At 43.9% G+C, this 24,953-nt stretch overlaps 1 protein-coding gene across 3 annotated transcripts in view; it reads left to right on the forward strand.

The window, feature by feature from the left end:
- The window catches only part of STARD3 (StAR related lipid transfer domain containing 3), a 35,024-nt gene extending 32,478 nt beyond the window's left edge, over positions 1 to 2,546 (forward strand). For all 3 annotated transcript variants that reach the window (XM_077252343.1, XM_077252344.1, XM_077252345.1), the window contains one exon: positions 656 to 2,546. In XM_077252343.1, coding sequence (XP_077108458.1) covers positions 656 to 763 — 108 coding nt within the window. In that variant the 3' untranslated portion in view covers positions 764 to 2,546. The remainder of the gene's footprint in view (positions 1 to 655) is intronic.
- Positions 2,547 to 24,953: the final 22,407 nt, after the last annotated feature.

The following is a 24,953-nucleotide window of genomic DNA, read 5'->3' on the forward strand; positions in this document are numbered from 1 at the left end:
TTTTTCTCATATGTAAATGAACTGTTCAAGGCTATTGGGAGGACACTGATTTGCATGAGAATCTGCCCCCAGAGCTTATTTTAAGTGAACGGAGAAGTTACCAGTGTAACAGAGACATGTAATGAACACAGAACAAATATGTTTGCTGCAGCTCTCACAGCTCTGTTGTATTGTAACACTAGCCGTCTGTGAGATTGAAGCTGCAGATGTGTCAGGTGTAATCACAGAGTTCTGCAGTGAATTCAGGAGAGAAGAGAGCGGCCATCACACTGGTAACTCCCCCCTCTTGTAAAATAAGCTCTGGAGGCAGATTATCGGAGAGATTTATGTCCGGCCCATAGATATTAACAGCTCATTTAATATTAAAATAATTGTGGATTTCTCTGGCTTAAAACCTCTGATTCCAGATATTGAGGTATCATATTAGTCAGCTTCCTATGACCTGCATGCCGATATTGATGGCTAAGGTGAGTTCATTCCTACTGACATATTTCCTTTAATGATGACATTTAAAGTGTTCCTTTCTGTTCATTTTATTGTTAAATTTAGTAGATTCACTAATAGGCTATACCTAGGGTAGTTCTGTCACTTTCCTGACATTGTATACATAATGTGTGTGCATATATGACACCATAATCTGCTTTTCTCTCAAAAGGGTCGCCTACCCCGCTACCTCATCAACCAGAGCCTGGCCGCCACCATGTTTGAATTCTGCAGCTTCCTTCGGAAGAGAGTCAGCGACGTTTACAGTGGATCATCATAGTTATGCTATAGGCTCCCTGACGCTGTTGTATGCACACTATCCCTTCCTTCCTTGCTCTTTTTTATTTTTTTGCCTTTTTGGATCGTTCATGGGGGAAGAACCGTCCCACACAAGACTCTATCCCCTAGGTCTATTGACAAGTCTTGCCAATGCATTTCATGATGAGTATCAACATAGATGATGACTTGCGTAGCTGGTCATGGCATCATTGATGAAGGTACTGAACGGAGTGGAAGCGTCTGAGCCACTTAGCAAGTTTCCTTTTTTTTGTCTTTTTAATGCAACTGAATGACTGACAGGGCTTCCTGTTTGGGAGGAGTGACATTTACCCCGTGCTGGGCATGTAGGGTTATCTTCTCCCAAATCTCGTGACTTTCATGGATTCCAGAGGTCCAGTTTACAAATGACTGATGTTTAATTTCCCTTGTTCTCTAGCTGTAATGAGTTATGAGGGGGATGGGTGGCTGCCCCTGAGAAGGAAGTAGTGGGATGCACTGAATCGCACAGAAAGCGGTGTGTGCACTAAATTATTGTTATTATTTGGATGCCTTCTGTGCCAGTGGTCAACATTGCGGTAACTTTAACACATCTTAATGTTTTTCTCTCACAATGTAATCATTTTTCACTTGGTTTTATTTCATAATCTTGTTTTATATGAACACCGACCAGTGCCTATCAGCCCTTGCTTATGTTATATGGTTGAACCTCACGCAGCTTCTATCCTGACTGGGAGGGAGTGGTAGGTCACTGCTGGACAAACGCAGACCGCCGACATCTGGCCATAGACATGAGGTCTTTTTCAGAGACCACCCCACCCTCCTCAATGGCTTTTATTGGATTAGACCAGTTGTATTTCAAGTAATGGGTGGCCTTTGTCGACAACTTATCTCTGCTCCCCTAGTATATACCCATGGCATTCCGTCATCGTCCACAAGCCATGTTTGATGGCGTTGGAGAAGGGGTCTGGCGGCCGGGCAATTTTTGCATGTTTGACCAGCCTAAAGGAATATTCCAATCAACTGGAACACGGTCTTATGTTAAATGCCCGAGCAAAGGAGGACACAGATTCTCATTTTTGGGTTCTTTGACTCCCTGTATCATTCAGTGCCCTCTCCAGTCCTCTGTGAAATACAAGTGTTAATTTTGTTCAAAGTATTCCTTTTGAAAGACCAGGACTGTTCTCTTGACATGTTATGGGGAATAGCATTTATGTATTATAACTGTCAATTCTGAAACGTTTTTCCTTGGAACGCTATAATGTGCCGTTCCTGTTACTTCTCCTGGAAATGTAGCACCCGGTTGACATTACCATTCCCTTTACCGGTTGTGTGTGTTGCTTACAGCCAGACCCGCTCTACTCAGTGCTGATACTTTGACGCCTCATTTTGACACAGAGGTCATTAATTGCCTCTTATCAATTTACTCCTACATTTCTAGGAAGAATAACCGGAACAACACAATGTAGCGCTTTAAGAAATGGTGCTCTTACCTTGTTCTTTCATGGGGCTTCCAGGTATTTGCCATGTCAGGAGAGCTGATAAGCCTGTGTTATATTAACATTTTGTGTACTGGCGAGTATGTCAACGGGGTGTTATGCAAATGGTTGGTCCTCCAGTGGTGTTTGTTCCTGAATTACAGATTCCTGTGAACTGATCAATGTTTTCTTCATTGAGAACGATTTAAACAAAATGCATATTTGAATTTTTTTTTCTAATGACAACTAATTTTTTTTTATTTTTTCCTGACTAAATTTAACAAAAATCGATAAACATGTTAAAATAAATTTGTGTTTATTTTATTTTGTGGGGAGGGAGGGAGGAGAGATATGAGCATGTAGTGACTTAGTATGGATTGGGACAACTTCCATGCACTTGCAATCTCATTGTACACACAGATTTATGACCGAACTTACAGATGATGAAATTGAAATCCAACTTGAAGGGGTTGTCTCCTTTCAGATAATAATGCTCGGCACCCCGGCTGCAGTTATAAATTAAGAACCTGAGCTGTACTTGCCTCCTCCAGGTGCACCGGTAAGCCTCCGCCGCTGCTCCCAGTGTCTGGCATTTACTGATGCGTCAGCGGCCATGTCAGCAGCTCATCAGCCGATTGGCTTCGCAGTTCTGAATGGGGGGTTCCATTTACTGTGGCTGAGCACTGTGATTGGCTGTCAACATGACATCAGCACTCTAGAGACTCGCTGCTGGACCTTATGGGGTTGAATAGAGATCTTTTTTTGGTTTGTTTGTTTTTTTCTTTAACAAAACTGCATCCAGTGCCGAACATTACCTAAAAATGAACTACCCCTATAAATGTCCTCACACAAGCCTCCGTACAAAAAAATATACTGGATACACTTTTGCAAAACAAGTAATAAACCAAGGCGAATTTTGCACTTTACACAATACAGTACTCTGTAACTGTGAACCTTTTATGTATTACAAGGTTTCAGTAATCGGAATGACTTATTTATTCGGACTCCCATGACAGCACCACGAGAGAGAGGGGATCCGCCCTTCAGGAACAGGAAACCTACAGATACAAAAGGGCAGCACCTCTCCCACGTATCAGTTGGTTTCCTGTTCCTATAAGGACTGGATCCTACAGAAGACTCTATGAATCCCAGGCCGGCCGGCTGACTCAGGTAGCGGGGGGGGGGGGTCTCCTACCTCGGCCGGTGCGGAGATCCTGGAGACGTCACGGTGGTCCTGGCAGGGCTGCACGGCGGTGGCGTTCGCAGCAGGGAGCAGTTTCCAGTGGTTATTCATCTCCAGGGAGGCCAGCGCTAGGTAAGTGTCTTCCCTCTTGTTAGTCTGCTCCTGTGGTGTATGGCTGGTGCTGGGGGCTGTGTGAGGCCGGTGGCATGTTGGTTGGCGCCATCCGGGGCACCGCTGGCTGGCCCGGCCTCCCGCGCTGCTCTCAGCACTGGGAGCCGCGGTGACGTCTAGGGGCGGAGCCGGCGTGTGTTTCCTGGTCTCGGAGTACCGCGCATGCGCAGTGACTCCCAAGATGGCGGTGCCCACCGGGATTTGTACGCCGCTCGAGCGCGTGCCCTCCAGCCTGTCGCCTACACCTGGGGGGGGGCAGACAACGAATCAGGGGGCAGTGCTTGGCAAATCTGCTGGCCGGAGGAGGTGATTTAAGCAGCGCTCCAGATCCAGACCCTTGCTCCTGGCCTCAGTATTGAGAGGTATGGAGTGTGATCATGAGCAGCAGCCTCAGCTGCTGGAAGAGATACGTCAGAAGCCCAAAGGGAAGGACCATGACAGAAAGAGTGACAAGTCTGGTCGTAAGAGCTCCTCCAGACGGATCTGGAGCATCGACTAGGAAGAATCCCCCTCATGTTCCAGTATCTTTTTTTTTTTTTCTGCAGCCACTGGTAAGTGATCTACGAGAATGTTCACTCAGTGACGCAGTCCCTTTCATATTCTTTGTTTTAGGGAAGAAGTGCATCGGTAAGGCTAAACACAAGGAATGCGCCCTCTGTGGAGTCCCCTTACCAGATTCATGCCCCAAAAAACTTGTGTGCCCCCTGTATCCAGCAGACTGTGAGGTCTCGGGGAGGGGAAGGGGTGGAGTGGCATTAGGTCTAGACAGACTATATTGCCTTACTGTACTCCGTCAGGTAGCGGAAGAATCCCTTAATGTTACCACAAGCCTGAAAGAGATGGTCAGGACAGAAGTTAAGCAGTCCCTTAAGTCCCTGTCTCAAGCAGGAAGCTCAAAATTCAAGCCTTTGGACTCTGATTCTTCAGTGGATGAGGATAGAGATGAAGGCTCCTTCGATTCGGCCCCCTCGTCCTCCTCGTCTGGGGTAGACTCTGCCCGCTTCTGTCTGCCCCTTGATCGGATAGACAAGTAAGTTAAAACGGTTAGGGGAACGATGGGCATAGCGGAAACCAAACCGCAGCTATCCAGACGAGATCATGTTTAGTGGGCTGGAGCAAAAGAAACGTAGGTCCTTCCGTTTAAACGAAAAAATCCAGGAGCTTATATATAGAGAATGGAAGAAACCTGAGAATAAAGGTTCCTTGCCACCAGCTCTAAAACGCAGTTACCCCTTCGATGACCCGGCAGTCAACACTTGGGATAAGGCCCCTAAATTAGATGCGGCAGTGGCCAAAGCATCAAAACGAGCCTCACTACCCTTTGAGGATATGGGAACTCTTAAAGATCCCCTTGACAGGAAGGCCGATACCTTCCTTAACCCCTTCAAGTCGCGGCCCTTTTTCGTATTTGCGTTTTCGTTTTTCACTCCCCTCCTACCCAGAGCCATAACTTTTTTATTTTTCCGTCAATATGGCCATGTGAGGGCTTATTTTTTGCGGGACGAGTTGTACTTTTGAACGACACCATTGGTTCTACCATGTCTTTTACTAGAAAACAAGAAAAAAAATCTAAGTGCGGTGAAATTGCAAAAAAAGTGCAATCCCACACTTGTTTTTTGTTTTGGCTTTTTTGCTAGGTTCACTAAATGCTAAAACTGACCTGCCATTATGATTCTCTAGGTCATTACGAGTTCATAGACACCTAACATGTCTAGTTTATTTTTTATCCAAGTGGTGAAAAAAAATTCAAAACTTTGCTTAAAAAAAAGAAAGATACCTGTAGCGTCTCCATTTTTCGTGATCTGGGGTCGGGTGAGGGCTTATTTTTTGCGTGCCGAGCTGATGTTTTTAATGATACCATTTCGGCGCAGATACGTTCTTTTGATCGCCCGTTATTGCATTTTAATGCAATGTCGCGGCGACCAAAAAAAGGTAATTCTGGCGGTTCGGATTTTTTTCTCGCTACGCTGTTTAGCGATCAGGTTAATTCTTTTTTTTAATTGATAGATCGGGCGATTCTGAACGCGGCGATACCAAATACGTGTAGGTTTGATTTTTTTTTATTGTTTTATTTAGGATGGGGCGAAAGGGGGGTGATTTAAACTTTTATATTTTTTATATTTTTTTCATATTTTTAAAAACATTTTTTTTTTACTTGTGCCATTCTTCAATAGCCTCCATGGGAGGCTAGAAGCTGGCACAACTGGATCGGCTCAGCTACATAGCAGCGATCATCAGATCGCTGCTATGTAGCTGAAATGCCGGTGTGCTGTGAGCGCCGACCACAGGGGGGCGCTCACAGCAGGCCGGCATCAGTAACCATAGAGGTCTCAAGGACCTCTATGGTTACTGTCCTGACACATCGCCGACCCCCGATCATGTGACAGGGGTCGGCGATGACGTAATTTCGTAGAAGAGGTACAGGATTTATATTCCGTCGTTCCTCGGGGGAAAGGAAGAAGCCAGACCAATGACTAGCATTTCTGGTAGGGGGGAGATTGTTGGCCTTTTTCACAGCATGGTCAGAAATCACAAAGAGTGACTGGGTGTGAAGCACTCAGGGTCTCAGACTTGAGTTTAGTCACACCCCACGGGAAAATTTTAAACTAACTCCCTTGTGCTCTTCTCCCCTTGAACAGTCTGCGCTAGAAGTAGAAGTGGCGACTTTGTGTCTAAAAAATGTCCTTATAGAAGTTCCAGAATTTGAGAGAGGAAGATCATTCTACTCTCCTCTATTCCTTATCCAGAAACCCGACAAAACATTTAGAACCATTATAAACCTAAGGTCCCTTAATAAATTTCTGGTCAAACATACCTTCAAGATGGAATCTATCAGTTCAACAATAAAGATGCTGTTTTAAAAACTGTTTCTTGGTAGCAATAACATCAGCTCATAGGATAGGAGACATCCAGGCACTTTCCAGACTTCCCCCTTATACAGAATTCTTACAGGATAGAGTGGTCCTCAGGCCATACCCAGCTTACTTGCCAAAAGTAGCATCCCATTTCCACAGGTCGCAGGAGATAGTTCTGCCATCATTTCTCCCTAATCCTTCTAACCCTAAGGAACAAAAACTCCATACATTAGACGTTAGAAGATGTCTTCTACAATATATCTCAGTCACTGATGCTTGGAAGAAGGATAATGTGTTATTTTTATCCTTCCAAGGTCCTAGGAAAGGGCTTAGAGTATCAAAATGCACACTAGCCAAATGGATTAGGGAGGCCATCTCTCCGGCTTATACAACAGGTGGGGGTCCCGCTCCGCAGAATCTGATGGCGCATTCCACCCGGGCCATGGCATCCTGGGCAGAGAGATCAGACCAGATATGTAAGGCGGCCACATGGTCATCCCCTTCCACCTTTTTCAAACCCTATCGGTTGGACTTGAGGTTCTCCACAGATCTCACCTTCGGGTTAAGGGTGCTACAGACTATAGTCCCTCCCTAGGGTAGCTTACATCTCTGTAAATCTCTCGTGGTGCTGTCATGGGAGTCCGAATAAAGCATTAAGTTACTTACCGGTAACAGCATTTTTCTGATGCCCATGACAGCACCCTTAGTTCCCCTCCCTATTCACATGGGGGTTGCACTTCCTTAGGATAAATATAAAGAAAAAAACATTTCCGCTTGTGATATCTGGTTTACAGTTAAAATAGGATGTTGTATATAATTGTATATAAAGTTTCTATATGTGCCATTAACCGCTGTAGTCCTCTCAGGCTCTGAAATACAACTGATACGTGGGAGAGGTGCTGCCCTTTTGTATCTGTAGGTTTCCTGTTCCTGAAGGGCGGATCCCCTCTCTCTCGTGGTACTGTCATGGGCCTCTATCAAATTGATCACAATTAGAGATGAGCGGATCTTTTGAAATTCAAATTCGCCAAATTTTCCCTTAGAAAATTAAATTTGAGTGAATCTCAGTAATGGAAAGCTCAGAAAATATACGTGGAGAGAGCGAGGACTCTGCTAACCAGAAGAGTTTACATTCTACAGGAAAGAGCGGTGCAGACCCTGCTTGCAAGAAGAACTTGCATTCTACAGGAGAGAGCGCATGAGGACCCTGCTCGCCAGAAGAGCTTACATTCTACAGGGGAGAGAGCATGAGAACCCTGCTCGCCAGAAGAGCTTACATTCTACAGGAGAGCACGCATGAGGACCCTGCTCTCCAGAAGAGCTTACATTCTACAGGAGAGAGCGCATGAGGACCCTGCTCGCCAGAAGAGCTCACATTCTACAGGAGAGAGAGCATGAGGACCCTGCTCGCCAGAAGAGCTTACATTCTGCAGGAGAGAGAGCATGAGGACCCTGCTTGCCCGAAGAGCTTACATTCTACAGGAGAGCGCGCATGAGGACCCTGCTCGCCAGAAGAGCTTACATTCTACAGGAGAGAGAGCATGAGGACCCTGCTTGCCAGAAGAGCTTACATTCTACAGGAGAGCGCGCATGAGGACCCTGCTCACCAGAAGAGCTTTCATTCTACAGGAGAGAGCGCATGAGGACCCTGCTCGCCAGAAGAGCTTACATTCTACAGGAGAGAGAGCATGAGCACCCTGCTCGCCAGAAGAGCTTACATTCTACAGGAGAGCGCGCATGAGGACCCTGCTCACCAGAAGAGCTTACATTCTACAGGAGAGAGCGCATGAGGACCCTGCTCGCCAGAAGAGCTTACATTCTACAGGAGAGAGTGCATGAGGGCCCTGCTTGCCAGAAGAGCTTACATTCTACAGAATTGAGCGCATGAGGGCCCTGCTCGCCAGAAGGGATTGTCCACTATTTGGACAACCCCATCTTAATCTAAATGTTTGGTGCCAATAAATTTTTTTAAAAAAAAGCTTATACTCTCCTCCTATGCCAGCGCCGTTCCAGCGGTGTCCGCACTTTTTCCCATGGCTCTCATGCGGATGTTATGACACGTGAGTCCAGCACCCAATTAGCTCTGGCATCACTGTCCTTGCCTTCTGACAACATCAAGAGGAAGTAAGAGAGCAGATGCAGTCCTGACTTCCTCTTGATATTCGATTTGTCCGAAGGCAAGGACAGTGATGCCAGAGCTAATGATGCACTGGCTTCAAGTATCACAACAATCACACGAGCGCATTGGGAACGCGAATGTCGACACCACTACACGGTGCTAGCACAGAAGGGGAGTATAAGCTTTTTATTTTATCAGGGCCAAGTGTGGGGTATGAGAGGGGGTTGTCCAAGTAGAAGACAACTTCTTTATACTCCAGGAGGGAGGAGGGGTTTGCTTTTAAATTCTTGAGATGCTCCTGGCTAGGAAAAAAATTGAATGCAGAAAAAAAAATCTGCATACACAAAAATTACTCTAAAAAAAGTAATAAAATAACTTTTTTTTTCTTTTTCAGAGAATATGAATGACAGCACCAAAACTTTTTCTCCACTCATGGTTAGTGGTTGGGAGAAGCCATTAACCCCTTTCTGCCAGCTGACGGAATAGTACGTCAGCTGGCAGATCCCCTTCTTTGAGGTGGGCTCCGGCGGTGAGCCCACCTCAAAGCCGCGACATGTCAGCTGTTTTGTACAGCTGACATGTGCGCGCAATGAGCGGAATCGCGATCCGCCCACACCCATTAACTAGTTAAATGCCGCTGTCAAGCGCTGACAGCGGCATTTAACTAGCGCTCCCGGCCGCGCGGCCGGTGGTGCTTGCACCGCTGACCCCCGTCACATGATTGGGGGTCAGCGGTGCATTGCCATAACAACCAGAGGTCTCCTTGAGACCTCTATGGTTGTTGATGGCCAATTGCTTTGAGCGCCACCCTGTGGTCGGCGTTCAAAGTACACCTGCATTTCTGCTACATAGAGGTGATCTGTACTTCACCTCTATGTAGCAGAGCCGATCGAGTTGTGCATGCTTCTAGCCTCCTATGGAGGCTATTGAAGCATGCCAAAATAAAAAAAAAAAGTGTTTAAAAATATATAAAAGTTCAAATCACCCCCCTTTCGCCCCAATCAAAATAAAACAATTAAAAAAAAAATTAAACATACACATATTTGGTATCGCCGCGTTCAGAATCGCCCGATCTATCAATAAAAACAAAGGATTAACCTGACCGCTAAATGGCGTAGTGAGAAAAAAATCAAAACGCCAAAATTAAGTTTTTTTGGTCGCCGCAACATTGCATTAAAATGCAATAACGGGCGATCAAAAGAATGTATCTGCACCAAAATGGTATCATTAAAAACGCCAGCTTGGCACGCAAAAAATAAGCCTTCACCTGACCCCAGATCACGAAAATTGGAGACGCTACGGGTATCGGAAAATCGTGCAAATTTTTTTTTTTTTTTTTTTTTTTTTTAGCAAATTTGGATTTTTTTTTTCACTACTTAGATAAAAAATAACCTAGACATGTTAGGTGTCTATGAACTCGTAATGACCTGGAGAATCATAATGGCAGGTTAGTGTTAGCATTTGGTGAACCTAGCAAAAAAGCCAAACAAAAAACTAGTGTAAGATTGCACTTTTTTTTGCAATTTCATCACACTTGGAATTTTTTTCCCATTTTCTGTTACACGGCATGGTAAAACCAATGGTATCGTTCAAAAGTACATCTCTTCCCGCAAAAAATAAGCCCTCACATGGCCATATTGACAGAAAAATAAAAAAGTTATGGCTCTGGGAAGGAGGGGAGCGAAAAACGAAAAAAGCTCCGGGGGTGAAGGGGTTAATTGTCAAACTACTGTGTTTTCTCTTTTTAAATCATAATGACAACCCATGTATGTACATACATTTTTTTTGTCAGAAAAATTCTCATAAAAAAAGTGAACATACTCTAAAGTTGTGAACACAAAAAAAGAAAAGAAGGGGGAGGGGGGAAGGGGGAAAGGGAATAAAGGGGAGGAAACAGAAGGAGGAAGGAAGGGAAAGCTGTAGGGAATAACAAGTGAGTCACATTTACAGAAAAATGGACATATCTGTCCTATCGTTGAAACCAGCAGGACCAGTCGCTTTAGTTCTCATAATCCACTTGGCTTCCCGTTGTAATAAAATTTTTCCCAAATCTCCCCCCTGTGCGGTAAATGGCGATACTGTGGAAAGCGGGATTCTTACACAAAGAAAGGCAGAGAAGCTTTTCCATAATTACCCCACTAAACCTCACTGGTACTATTTACCAAAAATTCATAAGTCAACTACCTGTCCCCCTGGTAGGCCAATCGTGTCTGGGATAGGGTCTATCACAGAGCCCCTGTCCCAGTACATTGATTGGCTTCTACGTCCTCTGCTTACTAGTGTTCCATCATATCTCAAAGATACCAACTCTTTCTTAAGACAAATACATAATTTCACTTGGCAACCGGGGTTCTCCCTGGCATCCATCGATGTGGTCAGCCTGTACACCAATATCCCCCAGGCTTTGGGTGTGGATACCATCAGAAGGGTGCTCCTCACCACTGATAAGAGTCCAGAATACATAGACTTTGTGTGTGAAGGGTTACACCTCATACTCACACACAATGCGTTTGTTTCTCGACAATTGGTACAGGCAGACCACAGGGACTGCCATGGGGACCCCGGTCGCATGTACTTTTGCCAATCTGTTCATGGCTGTATTCGAAGAAGATTATATATACTCTCAAAGGAACGTTTTTTTGGAACACATCAAATTGTATATGAGATATATTGATGACGTGATATTGGTATGGGATGGCACGAAAACTGAATTTGAGACATTTGTCAGCTATCTTAATAATAACAATATGATGGGCATGACTTTTACACATAATTTTGGAGGTCAGAATATAGACTTCCTTGACGTGACAGTGAAGGTGATAGAAGGGGAAATTAATATCGCCATTTACCGCAAACCTACATCTGCCAATTCTTTATATTACATTTTGATAGTTATCACCCTTATCATGTAAAAAAATCTCTTCCCTATAGTCAACTGCTGAGAGCTAAGAGAGTGAATAATACAGCAGATAGCTTCCAAATTCAATCTAAAGAGATACTTCAGAGATTTCAAGAGCGAGGATACCCTGAAGAGGTTTTAAAATCTGCAGCTGAACGAATCAATGCCATACCCATGAAAAACGTGAGTCCCCCAAAAAATTCCCAACAGAGATTCACTTTCTGTTTCCAGTATGGCCCTATGGATGGTGAGATACGCTCCACCATCCGTAAACATTGGCACATACTGGAGAGAGATAAAGATCTCTCCAATAAAATCACGGCAGGACCCCTTATATCTACTAGAAGAAGTACCCGAATCAGAGATGTGTTAGTGCGTAACCGAATAACAAAAATAAAAAAAGAGACTTGGCTAGATAAAACCACCTTAAAAGGCAATTTTCGATGTGGACACTGCCCATTTTGTCAGTACCATGAAACAGGTCAAAACTTAGTAATTGGGCCGATTTCACACCAGGTTCCTCACTTTATCTCATGTAAAACCGAATACGTTGTCTATGTGCTGCATTGTCCTTGTAAACGTTTTTATGTAGGGAAAACTATCAGGAAACTTTATATACGTTTTAGAGAGCACTTTAAATCAATCTCCACTGGCAAAGGGGTACCGAGGCTTATTAGCCATATTAAAGAATGCCATCAAGGCGACCCCACAGTTCTTACCTATGCAGGGGTAGAAAGAGTGTTTGCAACTGCACAGGGGGGAGATTTGGGAAAAATTTTATTACAACGGGAAGCCAAGTGGATTATGAGAACTAAAGCGACTGGTCCTGCTGGTTTCAACGATAGGACAGATATGTCCATTTTTCTGTAAATGTGACTCGCTTGTTATTCCCTGCAGCTTTCCCTTCCTTCCTCCTTCTGTTTCCTCCCCTTTATTCCCTTCCCCCTCCCCCTTCCTTTCCCCTTTCCTCCCCTCCCCTCCCCCCACCTGTTCCTTTTCCCTTTTCCCATCTTTCATACCACCTTTCCTTCCTTTCCTCCCTTCTTCGTATATGATACATTCACAATATAGAAAGCACAAATGAAATCATTAAGACAAGTGATATATGCATTACTATGCTATGCACTATATGCTGAGTTTAGGAATATGTACCTGCATCTTCTTTTCTCCTTCTATTTGTTTCCCCACTGTGAGACGTATATTTTTACATATTTTCAAAAAATGCCTCACATAAACCGCTAGTTAGTATGACAGGCATACGGAAAACGTATTATGATAAAGTAAAAAGAGTTTAAGATGCTGTTACATTTCTCCATTCTCCCTATGAGGCCAAAGTATGAATGAATATAAAGTTGTTCCAATGTTGTTTTTAATTGTTTTTAACTTACCTTTGCATGCTGCACTTTTTTTCAGTCCGATCGGAGGTGACGCTAGAGAGGAGGAGTTTTCTCACCTTTTTCTCTGGCGTGGCTTCCCCTCGGATTCAGACCCGTAGAAGCGCAACTACCTAGCGCGAAACGGCCGTCGTCCCGCCTCACATGTCCTCCTTTCACTAAACTCCCCCGTGCCGTGAAGATGTACTTTTGTATGCCGTAATAAAGAAGATTTGATCACTAACAACGGTGAGTGCAGCGTTCTTTTCTTTTTTTGTGTTCAGTATCTTGAAACTATTTTCTCACGCTAGCACCGCCGCTGTGAAAACGTCTATGGGTGTGTAATCTGCAAGAAACTCCGAAACTGAGTTGTGCCACTTCACTTTTTTCTACTAATGAATTAATACTCTAAAGTTGTGGTACTTTCTAGACCTTCTCTCAGTGTATGGAACTAAATATGGCACCAAGGCTAAGCATAGTACCAGATACAGGATGTAAATTACTGTCCGATTCAGCTGCTGTCTGGTGGTCACATTCGGGGAGGGGGTCTTTCTCTTATTAATGGAGTGAGGAGATGGAACAGGTGCAGATTTACGGTAATTCCCTTGCTCCTAATCTGAACATTTGTCTTCTGGCATCTATATCGTGGAGAATTTCAATCTCTTCACTTTTCAGATGATTATGTGAAGATAGGTCTACGTGCACATATGTTTCATGTATAAACTTTGTGCTTTATTTTTAGGAGGTGTCGTGCGCCTTCTACCCTGGGTCATATACACTCACTGGCCACTTTATTAGGTACACCTGTCCAACTTCTTGTTAACACTTAATTTCTAATCAGCCAATCACATGGCGGCAACTCAGTGCATTTAGGCATGTAGACATGGTCAAGACAATCTCCTGCAGTTCAAACCGAGCATCAGTATGGGGAAGAAAGGTGATTTGAGTGCCTTTGAACGTGGCATGGTTGTTGGTGCCAGAAGGGCTGGTCTGAGTATTTCAGAAACTGCTGATCTACTGGGATTTTCACGCACAACCATCTCTAGGGTTTACAGAGAATGGCCCGAAAAAGAAAAAAAATCCAGTGAGCGGCAGTTCTGTGGGCGGAAATGCCTTGTTGATACCAGAGGTCAGAGGAGAATGGGCAGACTGGTTCGAGCTGATAGAAAGGCAACAGTGACTCAAATCGCCACCCGTTACAACCAAGGTAGGCCTAAGAGCATCTCTGAACGCACAGTGCGTCGAACTTTGAGGCAGATGGGCTACAGCAGCAGAAGACCACACCGGGTACCACTCCTTTCAGCTAAGAACAGGAAACTGAGGCTACAATTTGCACAAGCTCATCGAAATTGGACAGTAGAAGATTGGAAAAACGTTGCTTGGTCTGATGAGTCTCGATTTCTGCTGCGACATTCGGATGGTAGGGTCAGAATTTGGCGTAAACAACATGAAAGCATGGATCCATCCTGCCTTGTATGGAGCATCTTTGGGATGTGCAGCCGACAAATCTGCGGCAACTGTGTGATGCCATCATGTCAATATGGACCAAAATCTCTGAGGAATGCTTCCAGCACCTTGTTGAATCTATGCCACGAAGAATTGAGGCAGTTCTGAAGGCAAAAGGGGTCCAACCCGTTACTAGCATGGTGTACCTAATAAAGTGGCCGGTGAGTGTATAGTCACAAACATTCATTTTTTGAATGTATTTGTTCGAAAAACCTTAAACTTTGATGCTAAATTGCATAAGTCTATGGGTAGCATAATCACAATATGGCACGTATCCACTTTTAGATAAGAATGGGGTTTAATATTGTTTTTTTGCTTTTATTTAATAATTTCGGTTTATTTTTAGATGTTAAATGTGAAAATAGTTCTGAAATCCTATACAGCATAATGGTTAAAGCAGATCTCTAAACAAATTTCCCAATACAAAACTGCATCCGTTACTGAATAACACTCGAAGACCTGATGAGGCTGCTGTACATACCTTTAACCCATTACTTGCCAAATTAGAAATTTTCATTTTACGGATTTTTTAGAAAAGAGCGTCCCAATATTCAATTTAAAATGACAATGACATGATTTCCTATTTTGGAAACATTCATTTTACAAACACAACACACAAAATTGGACCTAATTATAAAAATTTATAAAATCTTAGTTGCTAGAAGCAAAAGATTAGGCGTCCCAAAAAAAGGACATTGGTAGATGTGGAGATCAGACTGAACCAAAGAATCCATCTTGTCTTCCTCCTGAGAAATCTGGTTTACAACAAGAAATTTGAGCAAACTTGACATTTCCTTTTAATGGAAAGTAATCACGCGCGCATTTCTCCTTGAAATTGTAGCCTTTCATCCACATACCAGATATTGTAACTTTTCACTAGAATAGATTTGCTTTGTAAGTGATTGTGAAATATGAGCGCTTGTGCGCATGTCTGTAAAATGTCTAACTTTTTACTATATAAAGAAGGGGCAGCGCCCAGTGAGGCAGGCGTGCTCCAGGGCTAACCCTGTTTATGACCACACAACCTTTGTGCTGCGTGTCATTTACTTGGATCCCTACATCCAGGAAGCCAGGGACGGAAGAGGACTCAACATTTCTTGGCCGCCCGAACAGGGACCCGAGGCGAGAGTATCTGCTCGAGATTCACCTGCGGATACGGACAACGGAGATCTGGGATAATGGACGGCAAATGAACTGAAAAACCTGGCCAGGTAAGAGACATTATTAGTTCTCTTTTATCTGCCCTGTATTATCCGGAAGATCTCTACGAGCCGTGTCACGCTGGGTTAGTCTAGTAGTGAGTAGATACCTATAAAACTCGGGTTACCATATTGTATAGATTTATGAGTCTTGTCCCTGGCAGTGTGTGAACAGTGTGAAGGTTGTGGCATGTTGTGAAAGAAGAGCAAAAGTACGTAGAACAATAAGCCAAAATATTTGGGACACAAGCCTTATACACGAAAGTCAGCCTAACTGGGTCATGTGGTTGCGTCCTTTCGGGGAGACCTCCGCCCATGCTTGACTCTCTCTAAGTGCTTGAAACCCTTTATTTCTGGATAAGGTTTGATAGAATGAGCCCAGGACGCGGACCCATGAGCCTGGGACAAGTATGATATCTGAAACTGAGAGTTTTGTGATCTGTATGGTGTTGCTAGGTCTGTTTGCATGTGCAATAGCACTCAAGTACGTTTTACACGTTAGAAAAAACGGAGCAGACAAGCCCTTCAATATTTTAGCTCCTTAGGAGAGAAGGCAACGAGACGCCACCAACAGAGGAAGTGGTTGTCCAAACGTCACCTAGGGTAGTCATAGCTAGTATTGGGACAAAATGGGAAATAAACAGACAAAAACCGTCTTAGGACAAGTGGAAGCAGCAGATATCATACAGGAAAGATGTGGAAAGACAGTCAGAAGACAGATTAGAAGGGTAAGAGAAAAATTGGGAATTTCAGAAGCTCTAGTGTTTAGCACTGAATGGGAAAGAGCAAAGAGAGAGAGAGGAGGAATAATTAAAGATAATGGATGGGAAGACATCGTGCACTGCATGATACAAGTCTCAAAAACAGCGAGAGAAGAAAATTGGAAGTATGACCCAGATACTTCAAAATGGACTATGGGTAAGGGACAGTGTTGTGGTATCCCACCCCCTTACCTAGATCCAAATGCCCAATCATTTGTACCATCTGGAGGAGCAGAAGGAGGAAAACAATTTCCAGCCTTGTATCCCAATCTTGGTGGGGTAGGAGGATGGGTATGTTCACACTGTGGACAACAAAATCCAGATTGGAGGAATGATTGCCTAGCCTGTGGTGCGCCTAGACATGGCACTGTACTTGCTCCTGTTAGGGTAGTACCAAGACCTTTTAGGGAAACAAATGCTGACGGGGTAATGGGAACTAGGTATCATCAAACTCGGCAATATTTCCCTTGGTCCCCTGCTGAAGGTATGTCTCTCTTGCATAACGCGCCAGACCCCACCCAGTTTCCAGTCAGATTTGCACAATATATACAGCAAATTATGCAGACTCACGCAGGAGTCTGGGCGGATGGAGAGGAATTATGTAGAATGAAAATGACTCCTGGTCTCTTCCAGGAATTACTGGCATATCTACAGGGACATAGGCCACAGGCAGGACAAGTGGGACAGGCAGGACAAGCAGGAGAAGGTGCCCTACAAACGGTAGAATCAGGCAATCAGTTCGTAGACCACTTAATAATTTTCATGAGGCAGAAACAGAGGCAGAGAGGAACAACGGGAGTGGTGGCTCAGAAACCTGGTCAATCAGTAGATGAGTATTATCTAGGGGTAGAAAATAGCTTTAGAGATGAAGGAATAGATCTGACCACTCCAGGAATGATGAGGTTAATTACAAAAACCTTCATAGATGGATTGTCTCCAAAAGTGAAGGAGAAACTTAAGGCCGCAACTCCTGATTGGAGAACCTTGGAAGACCCACACTTGGCTAGGCAAAAAGCCGTAGGGATAGAGTTGGATTTAAGAGAAAATCATAAGCCTGTCAGAATAGCGCAAGCAAACACAACAGGAGGGAGAGCAAGACATAATTTTCCTTGTCATTACTGCAAGAAACCAGGACATTTCCAGAGAGAATGTAGAAAGAAGCAGGCAGACATAAAATCAGGAAAATTTGTACCAAAGAATAAGCCCTCAGACATCCAACAGACATCCATAGTGGATGGTCCCATACCAGATTCAGATTGACTCAATGTGTTACAAACCTCCCTACCAGCTAGAAGACCTACGATACAGGTGAATGTAGGGGAGAGACAGATTCCATTTTTGATAGATACAGGTGCAACTTCCTCAATTTTGAATCAAGATTTTCTTCCGAATCCGGAAGATATTTCACAACAAACAACTTTTGCTGAGGGTTATGATGGGGTAATTCGAACACTGCCATATACTGTGCCCCTAGAGGTCTCATTAGGACCTAAATGTTTTGCATCCAGATTTTTGTATGCCAGAGGTGCCCCAACATGTTTGTTAGGAACTGATGTCCTAAAGAAATTAGAAGCTAATATCAATTTTAGGGAAGATGGCACAGTTATGCTGACTATCCCTGATGATGCAGAAACATTAGAACAATATGTCAGAATTCAGGCTTTTGAGGATCATACTGAAGAAAAAGAGTACACCACAGATCTAGACCTCTCAACGGTCCCAGAAACACTGTGGGCACAGGGTGACACTGATGTGGGATTATTGCATATCTCTCCTGTAAAACTATCTGTGCAACCAGGAACTGTTCTCCCACAGCTCAGACAATACCCTGTGAGTGCCCAGCAGGAACTAGCGATCACAAAACAGATAGAGGAATATAGAGAGAAAGGAGTTTTGGTAGAGATACAATCACCTGCTAACACTCCTCTGTATCCAGTCAAGAAGAGAACTCTTGATAAGAGTTCTATGCCCAAATATCGTATGGTACATGATCTAAGAGAAATAAACAAAGTTCTAGATCCAATCACCCCAGTTGTACCCAATCCTCATACGTTACTATCACAGATACCAGCCAGTTCTCAAGTGTTTACTGTAATAGATCTTTCAAATGCATTTTTCTCGGTTCCTTTACACCAAGACAGTTGGCATTTGTTTGCATTTACATTTAAGGGCAAACAGTTGGCGTGGACACGCCTTCCACAGGGAATGATACACTCCCCTACTCTTTATTCAAATGCCCTACAAACAGTCCTTCAGAGGTTTGAACCCGAACCACAGGTAGTAATTTTGCAGTATGTGGATGACCTACTACTTTGCTGCCCAGACCTAGAAACTGCAGAAAGGTCCACTGTAAGTTTACTATGTTTTCTAGAAAAAGAAGGGTGTAAAGTGAATAGACAAAAGTTACAAGTTTGTCAGACCAAAGTGGTCTTTCTAGGTCATTGCATTTCTCAAGGTAAAAAGCATCTTACACCTCAAAGAACTGAAGCAATAAGACAGATGAATGAGCCTAGAAATCATAAACAGCTACGAGCATTTTTAGGAATAGTGTCTCATTGTAGACAATGGATTATACATGCCAGTCAACTAATGCAACCACTGTATGACTGTGTAAAAAGTGAACCTTACCTGTTGACAAAAGAAGGTCAGATTTCGTTCCAACAATTAAAAGATGCCCTTGTTTCAGCTCCAGCGTTAGGGCTACCAGACTACACTAAACCATTTCAGCTTATGGCTGCAGAAGTTGATTCCCATGCTACAGGAGTTCTTACCCAGAAGCATGCAGGGAAACAAAGACCAATTGCATATCTTTCAGCAAGGTTAGATCCCGTAGCTAGAGCAGCGCCAACCTGTGTACGTGTAGTTGTTGCTGTCTCACTATTGTTGGACAAAGCATCAGAAATTGTCCTAGAGCATCCACTCACAGTTCAAACTACACATGATGTTTATGGGATATTAAACCAGGTCCAACCAAAACACATTTCCATGGCCAGACATTTGCGGCTGCAGTGTTCTTTGCTGCTCCCCTCTACTATCACATTTACAAGGCTTCAGACTCTCAATTTAGCTACACTGCTACCTCTCGAGTCTGAAGGGGGGAATAAGGACACTGATCCACACGCAAATTTTTTCCCTACAGACACACATGATTGTACAGAGCTCATTTTACAAGAAACGGTAGGCTTACCCAATGTATCCGAAACACCACTTCAAAATCCAGATTTAGAGCTGTTTATAGATGGTAGTAGGTTTGCAGATGACACAGGTAACTTTCATACAGGGTATGCAGTTGTGTCAGAATCTGAAACTCTCAAAGCAGAACCACTTCCACCGAAACAGTCTGCACAAGAAGCAGAACTAACAGCATTGATTGAAGCGCTAAAAATAGCTGAGAATCAGACAGCTAATATATACACTGATTCTAGGTATGCACATGGTATTGTGTTTGATTTTGGAGTAATCTGGAGAGCTAGAGGTTACATGACAGCGTCAGGACAACCTGTAAAACATGCTTCTCTGATCAAACTGATTTTAGAGGCTGTACAAGAAACAAAAGAAGTAGCAGTAATCAAGGTAGCTGCACATGTGAGACTCGACACTAGGGAATCTAGGGGAAATGATAGGGCTGATAAAGCAGCCAAAGCAGCAGCAGTCAAACCCTTACAACAGGTTCATACTGTAAACCCCACAGAAAATACTGAAGATAGACTGAGACAAGCACAGGAAGATGCAGGAGAAGAGGAGAGGGACAGGTGGAAAAAGGAAGGGGCAGAAGAACAAGCAGGAATTTGGAAGAAAGATGGACTAATATGTCTGCCTAGAGCCTGGTACCCGATTGTAGTTGGTGGATTGCACCACCCTACTCATGTGTCTGCAAATGCAATGACACTACTGGCAAAGCAAGTCTGGTTGGCTCCAGGTTTTGGCAACTATGCAAGAGACTATTGTGCTGCATGCGTTATATGCCTGGCACATAATCCCGGACAGACAACAAAGACCCCTATGAAGCACCACGTCCGACCTCTCTACCCGTTTCAGCGATTACAGATAGACTTTATCCAGCTGCCAAAAAGTAATGGGTATGAGTATGTGTTGGTGTGTGTGGACATGTTCTCGGGGTGGCCAGAGGCCTATCCAGTTCGGAAGGCTTCAGCTAAAAACACTGCTGTAAAGCTAGTTGCCGAACTGGTGCCCCGTTATGGTCTCCCTGAAGTGATCGAGTCAGATAGGGGTACTCATTTCACTGGAGAAATATTTCAAAATGTACTGAAAATGTTGGGTGTTGAAAGTCAGTTACACACTCCGTATCATCCACAAAGTTCTGGTAAGGTGGAACGCATGAATGGAACTTTAAAATTAAAAATACAGAAAGCCATGGCTGAAACAGGAAAGCCTTGGACAGAATGCCTTCCACTGGCCCTTTACTCAATACGCAATACCCCAAGGGGTAAGACTAAACTGTCTCCATATGAAATTTTGTTTGGCAGGACTGCCAATTTAGGATGTTATTTTCCACAGCAACTTGTGTTAAATATTGAGTCATTGACTTCTTATGTGCAAAATCTTCAGAAACAATTAACTAAGGTGCATGCACAAGTTTTTGCTTCCCTTCCAGATCCTGACAACACTGTAGGAAGTCACAAGTTGGAACCAGGTGATCAAGTCTATGTAAAAAGACACACCAGAAAGGCTCTTGAACCAAGATTTGACGGACCCTTCCAAGTCCTGTTGACAACACCTACATCAGTCAAGCTTGAAGGAAAGGCATCATGGATACATGCAAGCCATTGCAAAAAAGCAGTACAAAACTCATGATATTGATGTCAATAATGTTAATCTCAACGGAGGCATGGGATAGACTGAATTCTCTAGCCCCTTTGAACAATAGATTTGTACAACATCATAGAAAATTAGTACATGACTTGTTAAATAATACGCAACCCCTGGCAGATTGTTGGATCTGTACCCATTCACCAGTATCAGCCACAAGTATACCTTTTCTAGCAGTTCCCGTGTCAGTTGAAGAAATATTCGCTTGGCCTAATTGTTCAGACAACCTGGCCAACAACCAAACTGGTAATACTAGGCTGTGGAATACTACAATCGCCATACCAATTGTGGGATGGGTAGAATTTCCTTGGTGGCAGGGTAATCTCTCAGGGACTGGTACACATCTACAATATTTGGCCTATAAGGGTGGGGCCTGGGTACCTAGGAATAAGACTGGATTAACTAATTTAGGACAGGTCCCCACAGAAAATCTACAGCTCAGTTTCAGTACAACCGCCGATCCCTCTGATGCTAGGTGATGCAAACAGTTGTACAAGTAAGCCAGGGAACCTGGTTTGTAATGAATCCGATGAGTATGTCAACGGAATGCCTGTATGTGGGAATCCCGCAGCCGGGTACTGTAGCCCCTTGGGACAAAAACCCTCTTGGTGTATGCTTCAGAATGTATCTAGTTTTGTGGATTTGGCTCACAGATTGGTATTGCAGCACTCAGCTCTATGGGATCTGCCTGAAGGTACATTTTGGATATGTGGAGAAGGAGCATATAAATGGCTTCCCGTAGGTATAAAGGGTACTTGTACATTAGGACGCCTAACCCCGGCTACTTTCATAATTTCAAATAAACAAGTAAATATGCAAGCCGTGCCCAAGCACACACTGTATAAAAGAGCTGCAGATAACTCACCACGCCCCTCGGGGAGGCCACATATAGTACAAATGGGAATTCCCAACAAAATTGTTAGTACCATTTTTATTTATCCTATGTTAACACAAATGTGGGATAAATTAGTTAGAGCCACAGATTATCTAGATGATCAGATCTGGGATATATTGGATATACTAAACACTAGTATAGCTGTACAGAATCAGCTTATAATAGTCGTCAACCAACATACCCTGGTATTAGATTACCTAACTGCCTCACAAGGGGGTATGTGTCAAATCATCGGACCCACCTGCTGTCATTATATAGACCCAAATAGTACTATGAGTATGACATTTAAATTAAAGGACGTACAACGACTCAGAGATCAGTATGACAAAGACAATGACCAGAATAAGGATAGCTGGTGGTCAGATACCTTTTCTTTTCTCAACCCAGCCAACTGGTTCAGAGGGATTGGTGGGTGGGTTGCTGGGATTATGCAGAGCATTATACATATAGTTATGATTATTGTAATCATATATGTATTATTAAAGATTGTGCTCAAGGGTATCTCAGTATGCACCGATAAATTTTGTGTAATAGATGCAAGAGTATAAAGTTTTTATGTTATCTTTTAGTGATTCTAATTATTATTGCCGAACTAATTTTTGTTTTTATATTTTAGTATACTGCTGTATAAAGAAGAAAATGCATACACTTTATGCAAGAATTTGTGATAGATTATAAAAGAATATGTCAAAGGGGGGAATTGTGGAGATCAGACTGAACCAAAGAATCCATCTTGTCTTCCTCCTGAGAAATCTGGTTTACAACAAGAAATTTGAGCAAACTTGACATTTCCTTTTAATGGAAAGTAATCACGCGCGCATTTCTCCTTGAAATTGTAGCCTTTCATCCACATACCAGATATTGTAACTTTTCACTAGAATAGATTTGCTTTGTAAGTGATTGTGAAATATGAGCGCTTGTGCGCATGTCTGTAAAATGTCTAACTTTTTACTATATAAAGAAGGGGCAGCGCCCAGTGAGGCAGGCGTGCTCCAGGGCTAACCCTGTTTATGACCACACAACCTTTGTGCTGCGTGTCATTTACTTGGATCCCTACATCCAGGAAGCCAGGGACGGAAGAGGACTCAACAGTAGATAATGGGTTAAAAACTCATGTCACAATTACTGTATAATCCTTCCTGAAAGTTTGATGCAATCTTTGTCCACTTTTCCTGCTTTAGGCCGGTTTCACACGTCAGTGGCTCCGGTACGTGAGGTGACAGTTTCCTCACGTACCGGAGACACTGACACACGTAGACACATAAAAATCAATGCATCTGTTCAGATGTCATTGATTTTTTGCGGACCGTGTCTCCGTGTGCCAAACACGGAGACATGTCAGTGTTCGTGGGAGCGCACGTATTACACGGACCCAATAGAGTCAATGGGTCCGCGTAAAACACGGACCTCACACGGACATTCTCCGTCTGGGGTCCGTGTGCGTGCAGGAGACAGCGCTACAGTAAGCGCTGTCCCCCCCACATGGTGCTGAAGCCGGTATTCATATCTTCCCTGCAGCAGCGTTTGCTGTAGAGAAAATATGAAGAATAGTGTTAAAAATAAAGATCCATGTGTCCGCCGCCCCCCCACCCCCTGTGCGCCCCCCCGCTGGTCAGAAAATACTCACCCGCTCCCTCGCTCCTTCCTGGTCTGGCCGCGCCTCCTACTGTATGCGGTCACGTGGGGCCGATCATTTACAATCATGAGTAGTCGGCTCCGCCCCTATGGGAGGTGGAGCCACATATTCATGACTGTAAATGATCGGGCCCACGTGACCACATGCAGGAGAAGCCGCGGCCAGACCAGGAAGCAGCGAGGGAGCGGGTAAGTATTTTCTGACCAGCGGGGGGGGCGCACAGGGGGTGGGGGGGGCGGCGGACACATGGATCTTTATTTTAAACACTATTCTTCATATTTTCTCTACAGCAAACGTTGCTGCAGGGAAGATATGAATCGCAGCTTCAGCACCATGCAGAGTGGGTACCACACGCTCTGTGTGGTACCCACTCGCCATACGGGCGGCACACGTGTGCCGCACGTATGGCCTCCGTGAGTTCCCAGACACACGGACACGGATAACTCCGGTACCGATTTATTCCGGTACCGGAATTATCTGGACGTGTGGGACAGCCCTTACAGCCAGTGTCCCTCCTCCCTGCTGAATTCTCACATTACTCAGAGCAGGCTCAGACTGAATACACCTGGACTCGTGTTTCTCTCATTCTGTTACTGGACTCCTAACATGTTCATCTTAGTATTAAGGTTACATACACCAATTTGTCATTGATTTTCAAAGTAAATACCCCAGTGTTATCAGGTTTACAAGATTTATCTAATGTTTGTATTGTGTACTCTGGTGACAGATATACACTTTAAAACATGAGCAATATTGTCTTTAAGGATAAGTTCACATAGGGCATTTTTGCTGTGGTTTTTTTTCTGCAGCAAAACCTGATTATCTTGGCAGGAAAGAAGCTGTGCCAAAAACGCAAGTTTAGGTTAGTTTTTGGTGAGCTTTTTTGCAGCGTTTTTCATGCGTTTTTTTTTCTCTTTGTGCATGCCAATAAAGTTGAGTGCATGCAGGAAAAAAAAACAACTTCCTGTAGATAGAATGAATAGATACATTACCTGCGGTATCCTCTTCCTCTGCATTTTCCCATGGTCCAGAGGTTACCTCAGGTCAGGCTGTGAGGCAGCGCAGGCTCAGTGACGTCACCGCTAGTTACTGGGCCTGCACCCGCTCCGGCTCATTCATTCCCCAGTCGCTTACAGCAGGGAGCGGACACATGAGCAGTGTTCGCATTAGCAATATTCCCGGTTGTAAGCTTTATCTCCCCCAGATACTGCGTGGGACACTCGTTATATCGGACTACGACGGATCAGGGAGTATACTTTTGTTTTTTTATTTTATTTTTATTACAGAAG

Source organism: Ranitomeya variabilis, chromosome 4 (genome assembly GCF_051348905.1).
Source record: "Ranitomeya variabilis isolate aRanVar5 chromosome 4, aRanVar5.hap1, whole genome shotgun sequence".
Classification (NCBI taxonomy): Eukaryota; Metazoa; Chordata; class Amphibia; order Anura; family Dendrobatidae; genus Ranitomeya; species Ranitomeya variabilis.